At 33.4% G+C, this 18768-nt stretch overlaps 1 protein-coding gene across 1 annotated transcript; it reads left to right on the plus strand.

The window, feature by feature from the left end:
* Nucleotides 1–546: 546 nt before the first annotated feature.
* Nucleotides 547–18497, plus strand: LOC100177739 (cold shock domain-containing protein E1-like). The gene is made up of 27 exons (XM_002127559.5): nucleotides 547–764; nucleotides 976–1059; nucleotides 1280–1395; nucleotides 2226–2299; nucleotides 2370–2471; nucleotides 2841–3102; nucleotides 3595–3884; nucleotides 4760–4860; nucleotides 5249–5375; nucleotides 6371–6457; nucleotides 6934–7068; nucleotides 7460–7669; nucleotides 7926–8033; nucleotides 8738–8904; nucleotides 10050–10175; nucleotides 10464–10632; nucleotides 10897–11068; nucleotides 11601–11682; nucleotides 12167–12263; nucleotides 12592–12769; nucleotides 13530–13616; nucleotides 13988–14074; nucleotides 14819–14910; nucleotides 16027–16122; nucleotides 16574–16724; nucleotides 17212–17360; nucleotides 17573–18497. Exons 2-27 carry the CDS (start codon nucleotides 1052–1054, stop codon nucleotides 17630–17632), a joined length of 3333 nt encoding a protein of 1110 aa, XP_002127595.1. The 5' UTR covers nucleotides 547–764; nucleotides 976–1051; the 3' UTR covers nucleotides 17633–18497.
* Nucleotides 18498–18768: the final 271 nt, after the last annotated feature.

An 18768-nucleotide genomic window follows, 5' to 3' on the forward strand; every position in this document is an offset into this window, starting at 1 on the left:
CATTTGGAAAGACTGTTTGAAGTCACATTTGTTTTGATAGGCATAAGGTCTGTGGCAAGAATTAATGGCTGTCGTGTTACATTTAATATTGGCAAAAATACGATATAAAAATACGAAATATAGAGATAAACGTTATTATAATTTAATGACATTTAAAAATAAGTAATAAACATGATAAAATGTATATACAGTATTACAACATAGAGTATTGCAGTTTTTCTTGATCATAAAATTACTAAAGTTTTGTCTTTCTTCGAGCCATTTGTAGCATAATGACGTCACAGACACAGGCGTTCTAAAATATTGTGACTAAACAAATAAAATTTTTCATTCAATCTAATATTTGTAAACATTTTAGCTTTTTGCTCAACTGTATTTGTTTTTGGTAATTTTTTAAAAAATTAAGTAGCGTAAATAGCGTTAGGAATGACTTTTAAGGAATGTTTGCTTACCCAAATTCGTAGCACCCTGTGGTGCCATTGGCGCGCTCAGTCATGCTCATCGGAAATGGTAGAGGCAATAAACGAAATTTCGCTCTGGTCAATTAACATACCTACACAACTTCCAGGATTTTACGTTCTTTAGTAGTAGAAACAGTAGCAATTAGGCCGTAGCCCGAAGAGCTTTCAGTTCTAGAAATGTTCAGTAACTAATTCATTTTATTTCGGTAAATTACCGCGAGTTTGAACGTCAACCAAATTGCAGTTAAACGTAACTACTGCAACGGAGTGTGCAATTACAAGTCTTACAGCATATTCATAAAGGTAAGGAAACATTTTAAATCATAGATTTAAATAATAATTTTATTTTGAAATGTTTTAATTTTTTATTTCTTATTCATTTGCACTGAAATTATGTAATAAGATAGCTTTTCTAAGTTTAACATTATTTTAAAATAATTAAAAGTTAGTACTTTGTAAACAATATAACTATTTTACTGTGTTTTACACTTTTACATTTATTTGTACATTTCAGAGCAAACAGCTTGTTTTTCAATACAAAAACCAACTAAGCAAAGAACCTCATATAACAAAGTTCATTTATACAGATTATGCACAGGTAAATAACCCTAACTTATATAAAACTCAAATTTTGTTTATAATGTGGCAATAGGACAATTCATGTTAACAGATTAAAATAATTGTTATATTCATTATTTTTGATTAAAATAATAAAAAATAAGTATTGGCAGAAGTTTTATGTGTTTTACTTTGAGAATAACATGGAGGTTGTATTAACCTGGAGAGAAAATTCATGTTTTATTTCCCCATACACCCAGATCAATAATGTGGCCCACCACAAATGGAACACCACAAAATTCATTGTCTTTTAGCAACTCTCTCAGCAGTTTGCTTGGAGCTCAACCATTTCGACCTCAAACACCTGTCCTATCAAGTCAGTATTTTCTTCCAACTTTTAACAACTGTTGTTCTGTCTCTTTATCCTGTCTTTTCGTTTAAAACACTTTCTAAATCCTCGCTGCTATAATCGAAGAGACAAATAAAGTTATTACTTATTATTAATATTATGTTGTGGTCCTTGTGGATATCATTAACTGTAACTGTTTATAATTACCTGCTGGTGATTACCCAATACAAACCATGCATTAATTACTTGGGCTAGTCAAGAAATTGGCTAAAATGGTATCTGAAGGTGTTTTTGGTTATTAATGCATGACAACATACTTTTAGTAACAATGTAAATTACATTTAAAAATAGACAAATCATTTTTTAACTCGTGTTAGTATTACACACAATGTATTCTACCTTAATATATAATATAGGCTACCCTATGTGTGTAATTTTATTTCCCTCCAGTTTAAACCCATTTTCAGCTGTGACAAGGGCAATTTATAATTAATATTTCATGATACAAAAGGCTGTGCCTCTTAGAATGGCTTTGTAATTGGAAATGATAGTAAATAAATAGCAGGACGTGACATAACAGCAGATGAACGTAAGTCACGTTTGGTTTCCTGTTTCTTGCCTGCTTTACTCGACTTCCACGTGTTTGTGTAAACACCCTGCAAGTATGCAGCAATTCAAGATTTTATTCATGCATTTTAATAAAAGAATACACTGCAGTACCAAACCTGTTGTGTAATTGCCACCTTTCATTACAATTTACAAATATCAATATTGTCAGGGATTCAGTAATACCTGTATTTTTATTTGTTTTTATATTATTTCAAATATTTGTTTTATTACATTTTTTGTCTTTGTAGACCAGCAAAAAGTTCTCGTAAATGGTGGAATATCTGCCCTACAGCAACACCAGCAAGAAGCAAAAGAGCGCCAAGTAAATATTAAATGAGTCACAAACTCACAATATAATGTGTAACATGAGCAACAAAATACTATGTTAACAGATGGTGAACCGACGTTCCCTCAATCGCACAGCAAGTTGTGGTTTGTTTCCACAAAACGGGATTGTTCGACCATCTGCGCTTAACCAACACCGTGCATTACAAGTAAACAGAATAATTTTCAATATTCAATAATATGAAGTAATCTAAAGTTACAGTATTTACAAATTGCCAAGTCATTGAAAAACTATTGTTTTTTTCATTTTTTATGATTCATTGATTTAAATAACTTGTTAAAACTAAGTGACAATGTCATCATTGATATCTCTAAGTAAGAAATGCTTCTACCATGTACTTTAAACCATATGTGCAATTGCTTAATCTGGGTTAATGAGGAAGGCAGACATATCTTCGGCTTTTCTATATTAATCAGTTAACATTAGAGTCAATAAGTTAGATTTTTCATAGGATTGTATGTCAAAATCTCCGAAAAATTTTTTTGACCTCTTGCATTAACATAATACTCTTACACAGAGATCTACAAGTTTTGATTCGCCTCGAATGATGAGCACCCCAGGTTCTGTAACCCCAATATCTGGCTCTACATCCCCGATACCTCTTGTTGCTGCCACAGCTGCAGGCGTGACAAACAGCAATGGCTACAGAAGTCGTGAGACTGGTGTCATCGAAAAGTTGCTTGTTTCTTACGGATTTATTAAATGCGCTGACAGAGAAGGCCGTTTGTTTTTCCACTATAGTCAGTTCCATGGAGAAGCCCACACTTTGCACATAAATGGTATGTTTTAATACTTGAATGAATTTCAAATGCTAAATTTATAAGAAAATTATCTCAACATTTTAGTTTTTCAAGCCACTTTTTTTCATAATTTGCTGCACATTTTCTGTTTCCATAAGAACAAAGCCACTGGTATTTCTGGCACATTGGTATTTATTTCCTTAGTTTTGGTTTGGAATACCAAACTAAAAGTGGTGTAGTCGATTTACATACTCTTTTTAGCTTCTAACTGTTGTCTAGGGGTGCACATTACAGAATAATTAAGTATTCTAGGATGTCCTAGAAAACTTTATTTTAATCTAAATTTTCCAATCTTTTTATTTATAATTCAATATTAATTTATTAATTTTAACCACGTAAGTCATTAAACAGAATACCGCAATTAGATTCAAATCTAAAAGGAATTGAATCTCACATCACACTTCTGTATTATGCCTCCCCACTGTTTAAACCATCTAACATTTTCGTAAAGTTTTGATTTTTACTTTTCAGATGAAATTGAGTTTGAAGTGTCAATGGACACACGCACTGGTAAACCTGTTGCAGTTCAAGTTGTAAAACTTCAGAAAGGAACTGTAGCCTTTGAAGTACTAAGTGAAGATCGCATACTAGGTGAAGTGACAAACCCAGCACCACCACTATCCCTAATACCTGGTCAGAATTTAATGAACGTGGTTCCTGGTGGAACTACTGGCATAGCTGGTCATGGGTATAGGCCCAGTGAAAAAGGAGACCCAGTTATATCTGGAAAACTTGGGAGTTTATCATATGAAAGAATGGGGGTAAGTCTTATAGTTGTGAGTCGTGACATATTCATATATTTAAACCAGATGTACTGATGTACATTCTCACGCAAGTATTTGTGCATTCTCTAGAGACATATATTGTTATAGAAAGCTGGTAAATAAATCCAATGTACAGTGCAGTATGGAGTGCATAGCATAGTATTATTGGTATTAACGATAACAAATAATCTACAAAACAACTAACTTGTGTTAAATTTTATCTTAAAATGAATATGCCAATTGCTTTTCTATATTTTTTCTGCAATTTATTAACTGAAGTTACAATTTTTTGTTATTATCTTCAAAAATACTTTAATCTTGGACTGTTTGTTAATACAGTGGGTGTGTCGCCGTGTCGGTTACGTGGCAGGGAACTTAGTTATATAATAATGGTTCTGACTCAACCTATACAAGTTCATTCAACCTTGAAATGGTTGGCTGGTGGTTAGGAAAGTACCCAGGGTGTAATACATGTCTTGTATAAAATCAAGTTCTTGTTACAAAATATCCACCATATTTCTACTGTTTTTTTTTGGCAATTTAACTTTTGATTATTTTAGTAAAACAGCATGTAAAAATATGTACATAGGCGCCAAGTTTTATAAATGAGAAAGATGTTTGGAGGTTTTTAGACACACAAACCTGTGAAATAAATTTTATTTAATTAGTTTAATTGTACTGGTCAATCAATACAAAACTCCAGGTAGGCTTGCATGCGCTGCCACCCCAGGTTTAGCCCCTATGAATATGTATGTAATACTTTTAACAGTTAAGCTTGTGAAAAATGTCATTTTCTTCCATGTTAGCTCATAAATCATGTATTACCACTTAGTGGCCTGCATTAAGATAAAACACTCCACATTTCCATGCAGGAGTTTTTCTTCTTACATTACTCAGCAAGCGATCTAACCAACCCCGACCTTGCATTGCTACCTGGTGATAAAGTTTCATTCAACATTGCTACCGAAAAAAGGTGTGTACAAAGTTTTAGATTGCTCTGGAACTTCCGAATAAAGTGATGCAGCACTAGTTCTGTACATTGTCCCACTATGTACAAGTATAGCCTACCATTTTTTTTTATTTAAAAGAGTTCTCCTACCGTTTATTTGAAATAACTACATTACATTGTAGGAGCGAAAAAAAAAAAAAAAAAATTCTTTTGTTATATTTGTTGTTAATTTGCTTAATTTTAGTAATCCTGAGTCACTAGCATACGTTACATACTACTTAAAGACCTTAATGTATTAGACCTTCAAGTGGTACCATAGGTTAAGAACCACCGTGATAGATTGTATACTAACTATCTGTTAAAAATATTCGATATTTATAATAATCAATTGGTCATCTTTTTGATCTTGCAGAACTGGAGTAATGCGAGCACGAAAGATAACTCTGGTAGAGAGAGCTCCTCCAAAAAGATTCAACGGGATTGTTACGGCAATGAAGGAATCTTTCGGATTTATTGAAAGATCTGATATCGTGAAAGAGGTGAATATGATGTCATAATTACCTTTTATTTTAAACTGGGTATTTTTAAAAATATTTATTATAACGAACAGATTGAAGCATGATGAATTGGTTGTTTCTAAACAATATAAATAGTAGGGTGGGGGGAGATGGGACACTTTATCATTCTATTTTCTCATCACATTTGGTAGTTATCAAAGAAACTTCAAATAATTATAAAACTGTATCCTTACGACTCCTATAGTCTAATGTTAATTGTTCAAAACATGATCAGAATATTTATATATTCTGTACTAAAGGTATTTTTTTTATTTTACATATTTCTATCATTTCCTACTCATTATTCATAATTGGCCTTCTCCTTAATGTTATGTACGTCTCCTATTTCATGTTAATTGCTATATATTCACACCTGGGTGGAATTCAATCCATCGACTTTCTCCTTACTGTACAGGTGTGGCAGCTTGCTGATGAAAACTAAACTAATATTTACCATGCTACTAATACCCACATCTACAATATATTAAGCATGGCTGAATGTTAATAAATAGTTTGAACGATAATATTGTGATTGAGTTTTTTTTTACTAAACCACTTTTTTACACTTTTACTAAACCACTTTTTACCCCTAGCGTGTTTAATGTCTGTTGTTTTACTGCAAATTCCCTTCTTTTCGTTATTTTAATTAATCTGATCTTTCTTTCTGTATTTGAATGGGTAAATAAACTTTTACTGAATTTTTTTACCCCTAGCGTGTTTTATTAATTGTTGTTTTGCTGCTAATTCCATTATTTTCGTTATCTTAATTAATCTGATTTTGTTACTCTATTTGAAGAGATAAATTTTACCAAAGTATTTTTTACCCCTGGTATGTTTTAATGACTGTTGTTTTGCTGCTAATTCCCTTCACTGTTTAATTAATCTGATAATAGTTAATGTATTTAAAGAGATAAATAAAATTTAGGTTATGTTATATTGCCCACATAATTTAATTTTAAACACAATTTTGCTTGCAGATATTTTTCCACTACAGTGAAGTTCTTGCTAACGTGCCAGACTTACACGTTGGTGACCATGTTGAATTCAGCGTGCAGGAACGTAACGTAAGTTATTTGTGTTTTGTTACTTCTGCTACCAGGCATAATGTCAAATAATCATTTATCTGCTCATCTGGTATAAAAAAGAAAACGAATTCAAAATCATTCTATAAATTTTTAGCATGAGCCTAAAGGATTATTAGTATTTTTAGCAACTACTTGGTTAGCCTTTTTTAGTCAAACTTGTAAAAAAAGTTACTTTGAAAGATCACGATTAATTTTTAATTGAAGATGTGTAATGTGTAATACATTTATGTTATAGCCTATTTAAGACATAACAGCATAGTAATTAAATGCTGTGACTATGTTTGAAAAAAGGGAATAGTTTTATTTAAAAAAATCATCAGGGAAATAGTTGTCTTATTTTTTCTTATAAAAAATGTCATACAAAGAGAATGGCAGAGAATAAATATTTTTTACCTTGAAAAAAAAATGAGTGAAATCATCCAAAAAATTTTATAAACACTTTCCATAACCAACAGAACAAAGACGTGGCAACAGAAATCCGGTTGTTGCCGCTAGGAACTGTTCAACTCGAAGAAATTTCGAGCGAACTATTTGTTGGGACAATCGATAAACCACTTCCTGCAAAAGCTCCAAACAAGGTTATGAGCGAGGTGAGACAGACATGTTATTCTGTGTATTGGGTTTCTGTATTAGACATTATGTTGTATATGACTGTTTTAAAGGATCCTTTTAAATAGAAAAAATGTATTTAATGGTATTTGTTTAGTTAATAGAGAAATTATTTCATTAAGAGGCTTTGAAATACTAAAAAATCACCCAAAAAAATAATTACCTACAAGATAATATACATGGTAACTCGTAAGCTGGCACGAGGTGTATGAATGTTATAACGACTATGTTATAACGACTGTCGTTTTCCGGCCACACGAGGATAAAGTAAGTTACATTCATTCATTAATAATACAGTTATACAAAAAGATCTTTTTGGTCCAATATTTTATGCATACATTTGCACATTAATTCATGAACATTTATTTTCAGTCTACCATCGCTGGTGGTGATGCAACTTCTCCCAACCAGACTTTAAAGAGTGGGGCCATCGTTAACGGGGGTTCTTCACCCCCCCAACCATCCCTCGTACTTGCTGGCATTATATCTTACATTGCACCCACTGGTGAAACATTTAAAATACGATTTGGAGAGAAGGATAGAGCTGCTAACTGCCTCCATACACTTTGTAAAGGAGATAAGGTACTCCTGGATCAAACTTTAACAAAACCAAAATTGTAAAAAAATCTTTAAAAAAAATCCCCAAAAAATATGTTTTAATTTTTTTTACTTGTTAAGCAAAAATGAAAACAACTTACCTTAAATTTGTAACAGTTAGCTTAATTAGATAATGGAATAAGTCTGACCCAAATCTCAGCTCCCATTATGTGTGGCATGCTGCAGGACCTCACCCACACTGAATAGAATATAACATTGCATAACACAATGTATTTTTTAGGTTTCATTCTTGACAATAACCGACAAACGAAATGGTCAACAGCGGGCTGCAGGTGTTACTTTGCTACTTGATAAAACTATCGCGGCAAGCAAGGAGAAGCGAGAACAAGTATGTTGTGTTTTCCAACTATATCTTAATTTAACCAGATCTCTAATATGTGTCATGTTATTCAATAATGTGTTAATTGTAATCAATATACAGATCATAGCATTGTTTCAGTTATTTGCTGTAAAAAATCAATTCTTACCAATTTACCATATAGTAGGATCGCGAAAGATGGGATACCTTTTTATTCTATTTTCGCGTCTCATTTGGTAGTGAACAAAGAAAATTCTAAGAATTGTGAAGGCGTATCCTTAAGACTCTTATTGACCGTTGTTAATTGTTTAAAACACGAGAGGGTATTTAGATATTATGTGCATACGGTGTCCTGTCTTCCCCCATTCTACTGTATTAAAAAAAGAATTAAAAACCAGTTTCCCCATACTTTTCTCTAACTTCGCAATTTGTACACATATTAAAAAAGGTAAATATTAAAATGCTAAAACCACACGCATCTAACCTGGGGTGTCAAGGTAGACGAACCCAATGTTTCTTTCTACAATGTATTATTCAGTAAATATTAAACCAAATGATTTGTTTTACAGAAATATTTGTCTAACTATTCCTGACTTCCCTGTATTTTAAAAAGTTTGTCGCCAATGCGTTAGTAAAAGTATACACACTGGTTCTAATTTCTGAAGCCCAAGAATTTTGGATTTTTTAATGTTGTCTTACCGTCATCTTTATCACAATATATTGATAACCTCCAGGGTATCGTAGCTGCAGTCAAAGAGGGGTTCGGGTTCATCAAGTGTGTGGAGCGTGACTCTCGCCTCTTCTTCCACTGCTGTGAGATGTTGGATCCCACTCATCATGTGAGGATGTCAGATGAAGTTCAATTTACCGTCCTCCTGGACCCAGTTGCTGAAAAACAAAGGTGGAATGATTTTTAATAAAAAAAAAAACATAATTTTTCTTTAAAAAAATAGTGCTAACTTGACTGATTAATGTGTTTGGCAAATTCTAGATCTCTTATTCTTTTATACAACAATGGTTGGACTTGATTTTTGTTTGTTACATTTTTGTAGCACCAGATACTTACAAAATAAAGGTCATGTATTTTTGGCCAAAAGTACTTACAAAATAAAGGTCATGTATTTTTGGCCGCTTTTTTTAAAAAAAGCATTTTTTGACATTTACCGTAATTTAATTAACATAAAAATAAGAATTTTACAATGATTTGTAAATCATACAATCGTAAGCCCCATCATTAGCATTCACATATTCGCCCGTGGCGATGTTTGCAGCATATTTCATATATCATGGGATGCGAACATGTGTAAATAAATCCACCACTCCTTAATCATAAACATAATGTTCCCATCATTACCTTGTACTAACACGCCACACCCAGAAGGAAATATTTTTCAACCTGTTTGTTGATGTAAAATTTTGAGATAATTTTAAGCAGCCAGATTATCAGGTTTGGATAACCATGACTATGCATTTTGCTCAATGAGTTCGATTGTTTTGTAAATCCTGCTTGGATCTAGCAGGTTATAACGTTTATAAACAAAAAATTGCGATGGTGCAAAACTTATTACTTATAATATAACACAAAAAATTTGAAGTAAAATACAATAAAACACTGTATTTTAAGATTGTGGGTGTTTTTTTTTCTTTTTTTTTATTGTATAGCGGTCAATATGCAAAAGTAGTCACTACTAAACGCGAAGTGTCCTGCTAAAAGATATACATGTTCACATAGTACTGGTAGCGCCTAGCATTGAACCCCATATCCTTTGCATACAATGCCAGCGCTCTTACCGTTAAATTACAATTATAGAGTGGGGTGGGGGAAGATGGGACACCTTTAGCACATAATGTCCTAATATCCTGATTGTGTTTTAAACAATTAACAACCGCCAATCGGTGTGGTGGGCATATAGTTTTATATTTCTTTGAATGTTCTTTGTTTACTACTAAAATAGAGTTAAAAGGTGTCCCTTCTTCCCCCACCCTACCTACTGTACTAATAGTTTATTATTATACTTATTACATCATAATGCCCCATTGTTCTAGGATGCATGCAACGCGTATTCGAGTTCTACCCAAAGGAACAGTCATCTTCCATATAATATCTGATCAAAGCTTCACTGGCATAGTAGAGGCTTTACCTGGGGCATCCCCTAACACAGCACCAAAAAGGTATAATAGCCTAAATGTAACTTGCTTAATCCTCGCGTGGCCGGAAAACAACAGTCGTTATAGCACGGGTGTTCATACACCTCGTGCCAGCTTGCGAGTTACCAAGTATGTTACTTTGTGGGTGATTAATTTTGGGAGATTTTTCTTATTTTTGTTTATGGCTGATAATTTAGACAACCCATTAGTGACCACTGGGTTGAAAAAGGGTAAGTGTCTTGCTACCTGTCAAATGTACACAGTATTAAAATACATTATCTGCTACATAGTCTTACATTTATTTCCTCACAGCCCAACAGATTGCCTATTCAGTCCTGCCCTTGGCCCCAACCCCGGTATAATAGTTTACTCAGTTGGTGTACAAGCTGACCCATCAGCAGACACGGTAGCAAGGATTCCTTTTGCTTCCAAAGATTTCAAAGATTGGATGGAAGCTTTAAGTCTCAAAGTTGGGGACACAGTAAGTTAAAAATACATTTAACTATTTTTTAAATTTTTTTTAAACACTTGATAATTGTAATGGGTAATGTAGAATAATATAGTAAACAAAAACATTGAAAATTTATAAAACCGTATTCTCGCGGCTCCCATAGACCGTTGTTATTTGTTTAAAACACGATCAAGATATTTGGATTATATGTGCTAAAAGTGTCCCACCTTTCCCACCCTACTATATATATATATATATTGTTTTATTTATCAATCTTCTGTTTTAACTTGTCAGGTTGAGTTTAAGATTTGCGAAGTGAAACGAACCGCAGCTAAAAGCGCAGTTGATATAAAACTGCTGACTCGTCATTCCGATTATGATGTAAACAATGCTGCCAGTCGGCGAAGAACGCTTAGTCATTCAATGTCGGCTGCGTCTTTGAAGCTGGAAACATTGCCAGAGGAAGGTGAGATTGGTTTGTTTAAAAATATTAAATATTTGCATTTTTCCTAAATTTATATATTATACCTGTATAGACATTATAGACATTATAACAGTGTATTAGTTACACCTGTGTATTGGTTTAAAAATATCTATATTAATTAGGAATCGTGTATATTGGTTAAAAATATATCTATTAGCTAGAAAATATGTATATTGGATAATATTAGTTAAACGCCTAAATATTGGTTAAAAAAATCTATATTAATTAAAAAAACATATATATATATATATATTGGATTATTGGTATACAGTATTTTAATACGAATTTTGGCCAGAAATGTATATTGGTTTATTTAAACCTGCAGTGGTATAATGGTTAGATTATTTTTAATTTTACAAATGTTAGTATGCTTTACCTTTGATATGTTCCATAATATTTGCCATGAAATGTCACTGCTTTTAGGCCTGTTATTGTTGAATGGGCCTTGTTGCATCATAACAGCAAACACAAAATGTAAAATATTGATAAAATATCCACCATTGAAAATCTACAGCTTCCTTTCCAACTATTGTGCTTGAGAATGTACCAGTGAAGAGCAAATCTACCACACCAGAAGTAACCATGTCGCCCAAAAAGTAAGTTTTCAGTCTTCTCATTCAGTTATACCTATTTTGCACACAAAATAACACGGCTAGCAAATTATCAAATGACGACTTAATGAGAATTGCTATTTGCGTAAACATTTTACAATGCAAAAATGGTATTAGTAACATATTTTTAATATGCCTACAGGATAAATAAATTTCTCCTTTCATTTTGTTATTTTTACCACAACATATTTTTTGTTTTTTATTACAATAATGCTGATTATATTTAATAAAGAAAATATAGGAAAATCAAAATGTATTTTCAAACAACAGTCGTTTTAACGGCTAAGAATAAAAAAACTTCCATAAAGTAAAATACATGGTAACTCGTAAGCTGACACAGCGGGATGTATTAACACCTGTGTTACAATGACTGTCATTTTCCAGCCACGCGAGGATAAAACAAGTTACATTCATTTATCATTTTGAAGTATGTGGTAGTAATTTTATTCATTAAGTTGTATTAATGCAGACCTTCAAGTGAAGTAAATATTGCCAAAGAAGATAAGGATGAAAGTGAAATTGTTGAAAAATTGTCAGAAGCTTCATTCTCTCCAAGATCAGATAATGTAGGTACCTTGTTTTTATGGTAGTAGAACACTGCAGTTTTTGCTTGGGAAACAATGCAGTTTTTGGTTGAAAAACACTGTAGTTTGGAAATACTACAGTTTTTGGTTGAAAAACACCGTAATTTGGAAACACTACAGTTGGGTGGGAAACACTGCAGTTTGTTGTTGGGAAACACTGCAGTTTTTGGTTGGGAAACACTGCAGTTTGTGGCTAGGAAACACTGCAGTTTTTGGTTGGAAAACATTATGAAACTTAGTTTGTGATCTGATATGAAATAGGCTACCCTAGGAATAGTAGGATTCATAACTTCATGGAATTTGTTTACAGATTGAAACATCGTGTGGTGAACAATGTTACGGTTGGATAAGCACCTTAAAAGACACGTTCGGATTCATAGAATCGCTCAACCATGGAAGCGAAATTTTCTTTCACTACAGTGAGATGCAAGCTCCTGTGGATAAATATAAAGCTGGCTGTCCTGTTACTTATGTAACTGGAATTAAAGGTTTGTTACAATGTTATCAGGTCTTGTCCATAATGGTGGAAATATTATAGGGTCTTATTTGTTATAAAAACCAGTGCATTGTATAGGATGTGTAATGTTAGCTGGTCTGGTGCCATGGCTAATTAGTTAGGCACTTATCTCGTAAGTTCGTAACCAAAGGATACCGGGTTCGATGCCCTATACAGGCACTATACTGTTACTGATAGGTGTATGTGTCCTTGCTCAATGCACTTAACAGGCATTGGTCCAACCCAGTAGTCACTAATGCAGTGCCGGGCCGTTGGTGTCCGGGTAATTGGCGAACTCTGGTTTAAATATTAGGCTTCATGCCGCGCCACGCTTGTGAAGCGCGCCTTCCTCTGAACCAGAGGTAATGGGTTCAAGGCTCGTCGCTGCTACCATTGTGGGCGTATGTGTCCTTGGGCAAGACATGTAACAGTAATTGCTCCCATCCAGTGGTCATTAATCGGTTGTCCAAATTATCAGCCATGTATAATAAAAAATAAAAAAAACTCCCAAAAAATAATCACCCACAGGCCACAAGGTAACATACTATGTAACTCGTAAGCTGGCACCAGGTGTATGAACACCCGTGTTATAACGACTGTCATTTACCAGCCATGCGAGGATAAAGTAAGTTATACTCATTCATTCATTCATTCATTCTTATCCTACTGTATGCCTATATTGTAAACATCAACAGTTTATATTGTGTAGCTTTATCTGCATTAAACATTTTCATTCAATTATTTCCTCACAGAAGAGAAAGCTTGTGCATTGCAAGTTGAAGTGATAACAGATGAGGAAATGCCAACTTCTGATGTTGTGTCAAGTAAAATAATCAAAGGTATATTATGTGGTGGCTGATTCGACATGGTATAGATTTAAACTACACCAGGTGTATGTGTATTGCATAGAATTTTCCGTTTATAATGGGGGCTAAAGTTAAAAGTATAAATTATTTAACATTATGAGTGTCTGGGATAATATGTCAGTATGTCACTCAAACTTTTGAAACACTAGCGACATGTTTTGTACACCAGTTTTGAAAAAAAAAACTATTTTCTCTTGTTGTGCGGAGTTCCTTTTACTTGACCCCAGACTTTCTTAAAAAAAAAAGAAAAAAATCCTATAAATGCTGTGCTTATTAAATGCCAAACACACCTGAAATAATTTAATCTTATGCTCACTGTCAAACACCTACTTTTTGTATCTCAGGCAAGGTGTTGAAGCCACTTAAGTCAGTAAATCCATCTCAAACAAGTTACCAAGGGTTGATAGAATACAAAGAAACCAATGAAGCAGGTGAACTTTAACTTGATGTTGTAATAGAGTCAGCACTAAACTCCTTAGCCAGCACTATAAGTAGCTCAGTAGCTCTTCTGGCTAGACAATTATTGTACATACTAGCTCTATTTCGTTACAGTAGCATTTGTTACGTTAGCATTGAAACCATACGTCACAATCGTCGCTATTACTAACTATTCAATGCCACGTGGTATATTGCGCAATAATGTTGCAATCACTTTCCATATGTTTATAGTTGTTGTGTAAAGCGTTGTGTATATTATGTTTCCTTCACCTAATATTGCAGTGACTCTAGTCATTTGTTAGTTTAGTATGATACATAATCTTTACACTGGAACTTAAAATAGGTTTAGGCCTGGTTCTCTACTGATGTTTATATGTTCGCCCAAGTTTTAACTTTCCATACAGATTGTTCTAATAATGGTTATTCAGTTTTAACAGCACAAATCATTGTGTCAGTAAGCAAATAATTCCAAGGTGATTAATTTTAAAAAACAAGTGTATTATGCCAGCAACAGTATATATAGGTTAACTCGTTTACATTTTAGTACTGTATCACAATCTATGGATATAATCCTATATCTTGTCACCCTAGAAGTATCATGAAATATTTAATTTAATAATAAGTTACAGACAGAGTTACGATTCTTGTGCTTAAATGTTTTATAAATTATTTATTGTTTGAATGTTTTGATTTTTTTCTGTTTGTAGTGGACTTAGATTATATTTTGTAATTTCCAGATGAAACCACGATCAAGACAATCTCATACAGCCCACTTAGTCTTAGTGATAGGAGAGATTTCATTCAAGTTGGTGACAAAGTGACTTTCCAGGTAACAAATACTTGCATTGTATATATAATAGATGTAGCATTCTTAAATTTAAAGTAAATTTGAATTGACAATGTAAAAATGTAGGTAAACTGGTAGTCGTCAAACATAGAGTATCTTTAAACTAATGTAGCGAATGTAATATACTTTAGTGTTACTTGTTTGTATAGACACCTAACATCAGGGTAAATCTGGTTTGACATTGTTAAAATGTAGTTAAACTCGTAGTTGTCAAACATGGGGAACCTCATTGATTAATGTGGTGAATGCAAATATGCAATGTAATTTTGCTCTGTTTTTTTGTATAGACGTGTATCAGCAGAGTAAAATCTGCGGTGAAATTGGTTAAATGCAGTTACACTCGTAGTTGTCAAACATAGGCAACCTCATTGATTAATGTGGTGAATGCAATGTAATTTGGCTCTGTTTTTTTTGTATAGGACATGTATCAGCAGGGTAAAATCTGGGGTAACATTGTTAAAATGCAGTTACACAGTCATAAGTCATCAAACCTTAACATAGAAAACCTCATTTATTAATATGGTGAATGCAATATTCTTTAGCTTGGTCATGGTATAGGCACCTAACAGTAAAACACAAGGCATAGTGTTACTGTCACCTCTGTTGAGTTAACATGTCCCGCCAGAAGACTAATGCTATGCATATAACTGTACATACGCACTGCAGTCTGTTGTTCCCCTTAAACAATATATAGTACATTTGTACATGACATGTGGCACCAATGACTGTATGTAACTCACTAACTCAAGCTAGTTATTACCAAACGTTTCATATGCGTAAACGTAACACACCCCACGTTTCAAACATATCATATTTATGTGTTTCATCCTCAACACTACTTTTGGACCTGGTTTGTTTTAGTTATACACCCAAATATATGAAAATATTGTACATTTCAAAGTATTAATATAAGCATATGGGCTGTTGCGTATGCGTTAAAACGTAATTTCATTAAAAATAGTAATTTAATTGAATGTTATGATGATGAGCATTAGTGTTGCATCATAGCACTTGTTATTGTTTGTAGACTAATGTTATTGTTATGTTGTTATTGTGTTTATTGTTTACTTCAGTTAATTTTACTATTATTGTACACAGGTCAGCACAGACATTAACAGCAACTGCCAAAGAGCTGCTAATGTGAATGTGAATCGTGAAACTGTCAAAGCTACAGTGGACAGCATTAAAGGAGAGGTAATATCACAAAGATACATTATTTTATAAAATTATTAAAGTTTATAATGGACAACTGCTATAACATTGGGTAAATACTTTACAGTTACTGTAACTGCTGAAAATAAGCTTTTCAAAATTACAACTAAACCGCTAAAAATGGACTTTACAAAATTACATCTAAATCTACAAAAAATTGACTTTACAAAATTACAACTAAGACTGCTTAAAATAAACTTTACAAAATTACATCTAAAACTGCTAAAAATAAACTTTACAAAATTACATCTAAAACTGCTAAAAATGGACTTTACAAAATTACAACCAAGACTGCTAAAAATGGACTTTACGAAATTACAACCAAGACTGCTAAAAATACGAACTTGGGAAACTCTCTTGTTATTTTTGAAAAGTTGCATTTTCTGGAAAAAAAGTTTCCCGAAATAATTTTTTTTAAATGTTACATTTTCAGTTCGGTTTCATAAACTACGAGGTAAAGGGTGGAGATACCACTGGGGGCAGCGGTAAGCTATTTTTCCACATGTCTGAGGTGCGTGATGCAACTCAACAAATAACTGCTGGTTCTACAGTAGAATTCTCAGTCATATACAACCAAAGAAGCGGTAAGTAAAAAGAAAACCTCTATATAGTAGGGTGGGAAAGATAGGACACCCTTTCATTCTGTTTTCTCGTCCCATTTAGTAGTATAAAGAACATTAAAAGAATTATAAAACCGTATCCTCACATAACTTACGTCACCCATAGACTGTTGTTAATTGTTTAAAACACGATCAGAATAATGGATATTATTGCTAAAAGAGTCACATCTTACCCTTTGATATTACGTTTACTTTTACCATGTAGCCAACTCTCAGTATACATACAAGGTCTTTTGTGTATTGTAAGATCTTAACCATATGAAATAGAAATTGCCTACTTTTTGTTAGCACGCCTGTTTTTTGTTTAACAGCCTGCCTGTAGCTTGGGGGAAAGTGAATAAAACAGAACACCAGTTATAACTACTGTTGTTGACTCACCATATAACACGAATAGTTGCATTTGTTCATTCATATTTATATAACACCTGATCATGCATTTAATCCACCACAGGCAAGTTCTCTGCATCTAAAGTTCGACTTGCAGAAGCGCAACCAAAACAACAAAGACCCGAACGCTTACGACTACGCAGCACTTGTGAAACCACTGGACCAACTGTGTCTGTGTTGCGCCAACCAAGGGGTCCCACTGAAAACACAACGGTTTGTTTTGCATCATTGTTAATTTTTATTGTACTGTACTAGAGGTTAAGCATATTTGCTTGTAGTAAATAATTGCTTCTGATCTACGTTATGTTTTGTACACTTATGGTACATGAAGGTCTCGTAGGGGTAGTTAACAGTATTGCTTAGTTGGCATTCACGTCCTGTTGATGTAATAACATAATACTCAAACCTGTGATTTTGCCCACCAGGGATTTGCTGTAGTGCGTCACACAGAAGCAGATGATAGTCAGGAAACAGAGAATGCATAAACCAACGACGAAAACATTATTTCTGATTAAAGACCTATGATGCTTTGTTTAACTCTACTTGTTTTCTGTTTGGGGAATTCCCCTCTCATTCCACATACCCAGCCATACATCAAACCTTGATATGCAGTTTTTGGATGCAGTGCACATATTGAAAAGTGACACTTTTTTTCCGTTTTTATTGTTTCAGTTCAAGGCAATTCACTGCTTTTGATTTGTTTTCTATTTTTACTTTCAGGCGTTGTTCTGTTAAAATGTAAAAAAACGCCGACGCGATTTCGTGTCTGTTTGTCCAAAGCCAAAACATTCCTACAGTTTTAAAGTAACAAGAAAACGCCCGATTCCTTATTTTTCCCAATGAAATCAAATCAAAAAATCGGAATAACCAAACTCAAAGCCAGCCCACAATTGTCAACTTTTTAATATCAGTATTTTACACCTAAGTAACGGCGTCTATTGCGTTCTATTCTCAGTTTTCACTGTGCCTGCACCTCCAATGTGGTTGTGCAAAATGACCCAAATTAGTTACTACAAGCTTATGTTCCTGCTGTTTAAATTGCAACTGAATCCCGTCCCAGTTAAAACTACTGCCTGAATCTGTTTCGGGTACGTTTCTGAATGTATCAATTTTGATATTGCAATTTTTGTGTCTTTTCTTCGGTGCTAACACGTATGTTCACATGTAGATTTGCGTTAAACACTGTTTCTTTTGCTACCTTGTTGTATATATTTGTTTATAATACTACCAACATTTTCAAAGGAAGCCAATTTTTTTCCCTTATTCACTTTGTTATTGACCCCCGTTCATCTTTATAATATATTTTGGGTGTTACGGTTTCATTTTGAAATAAAATTGCTGCTTTCAAAATAATGTGTACAGTTTTAAATTTTAAAGCTACTTTGTTTTAAAGTCTTATAAATAATACAGACCGTGGCTATGGTAGGGTGGCTCATGGCCTACTAAAGATATCTTTAGTAGGCCATGGGTGGCTAAAAACAACCCGAAAGCGTAATATAGTATTTAACAATGCAAAGGGTAATTTCTTGCTATTTGTTTAAACTTTAAATAGAACTCTTCCTCTAAACATGTGCCGGAGTAAGAACGACGCTTAGTGTAAACGTTTAAAAGTTAAACTATA

Source organism: Ciona intestinalis, chromosome 14, assembly GCF_000224145.3.
Source record: "Ciona intestinalis chromosome 14, KH, whole genome shotgun sequence".
Lineage (NCBI taxonomy): Eukaryota > Metazoa > Chordata > Ascidiacea > Phlebobranchia > Cionidae > Ciona > Ciona intestinalis.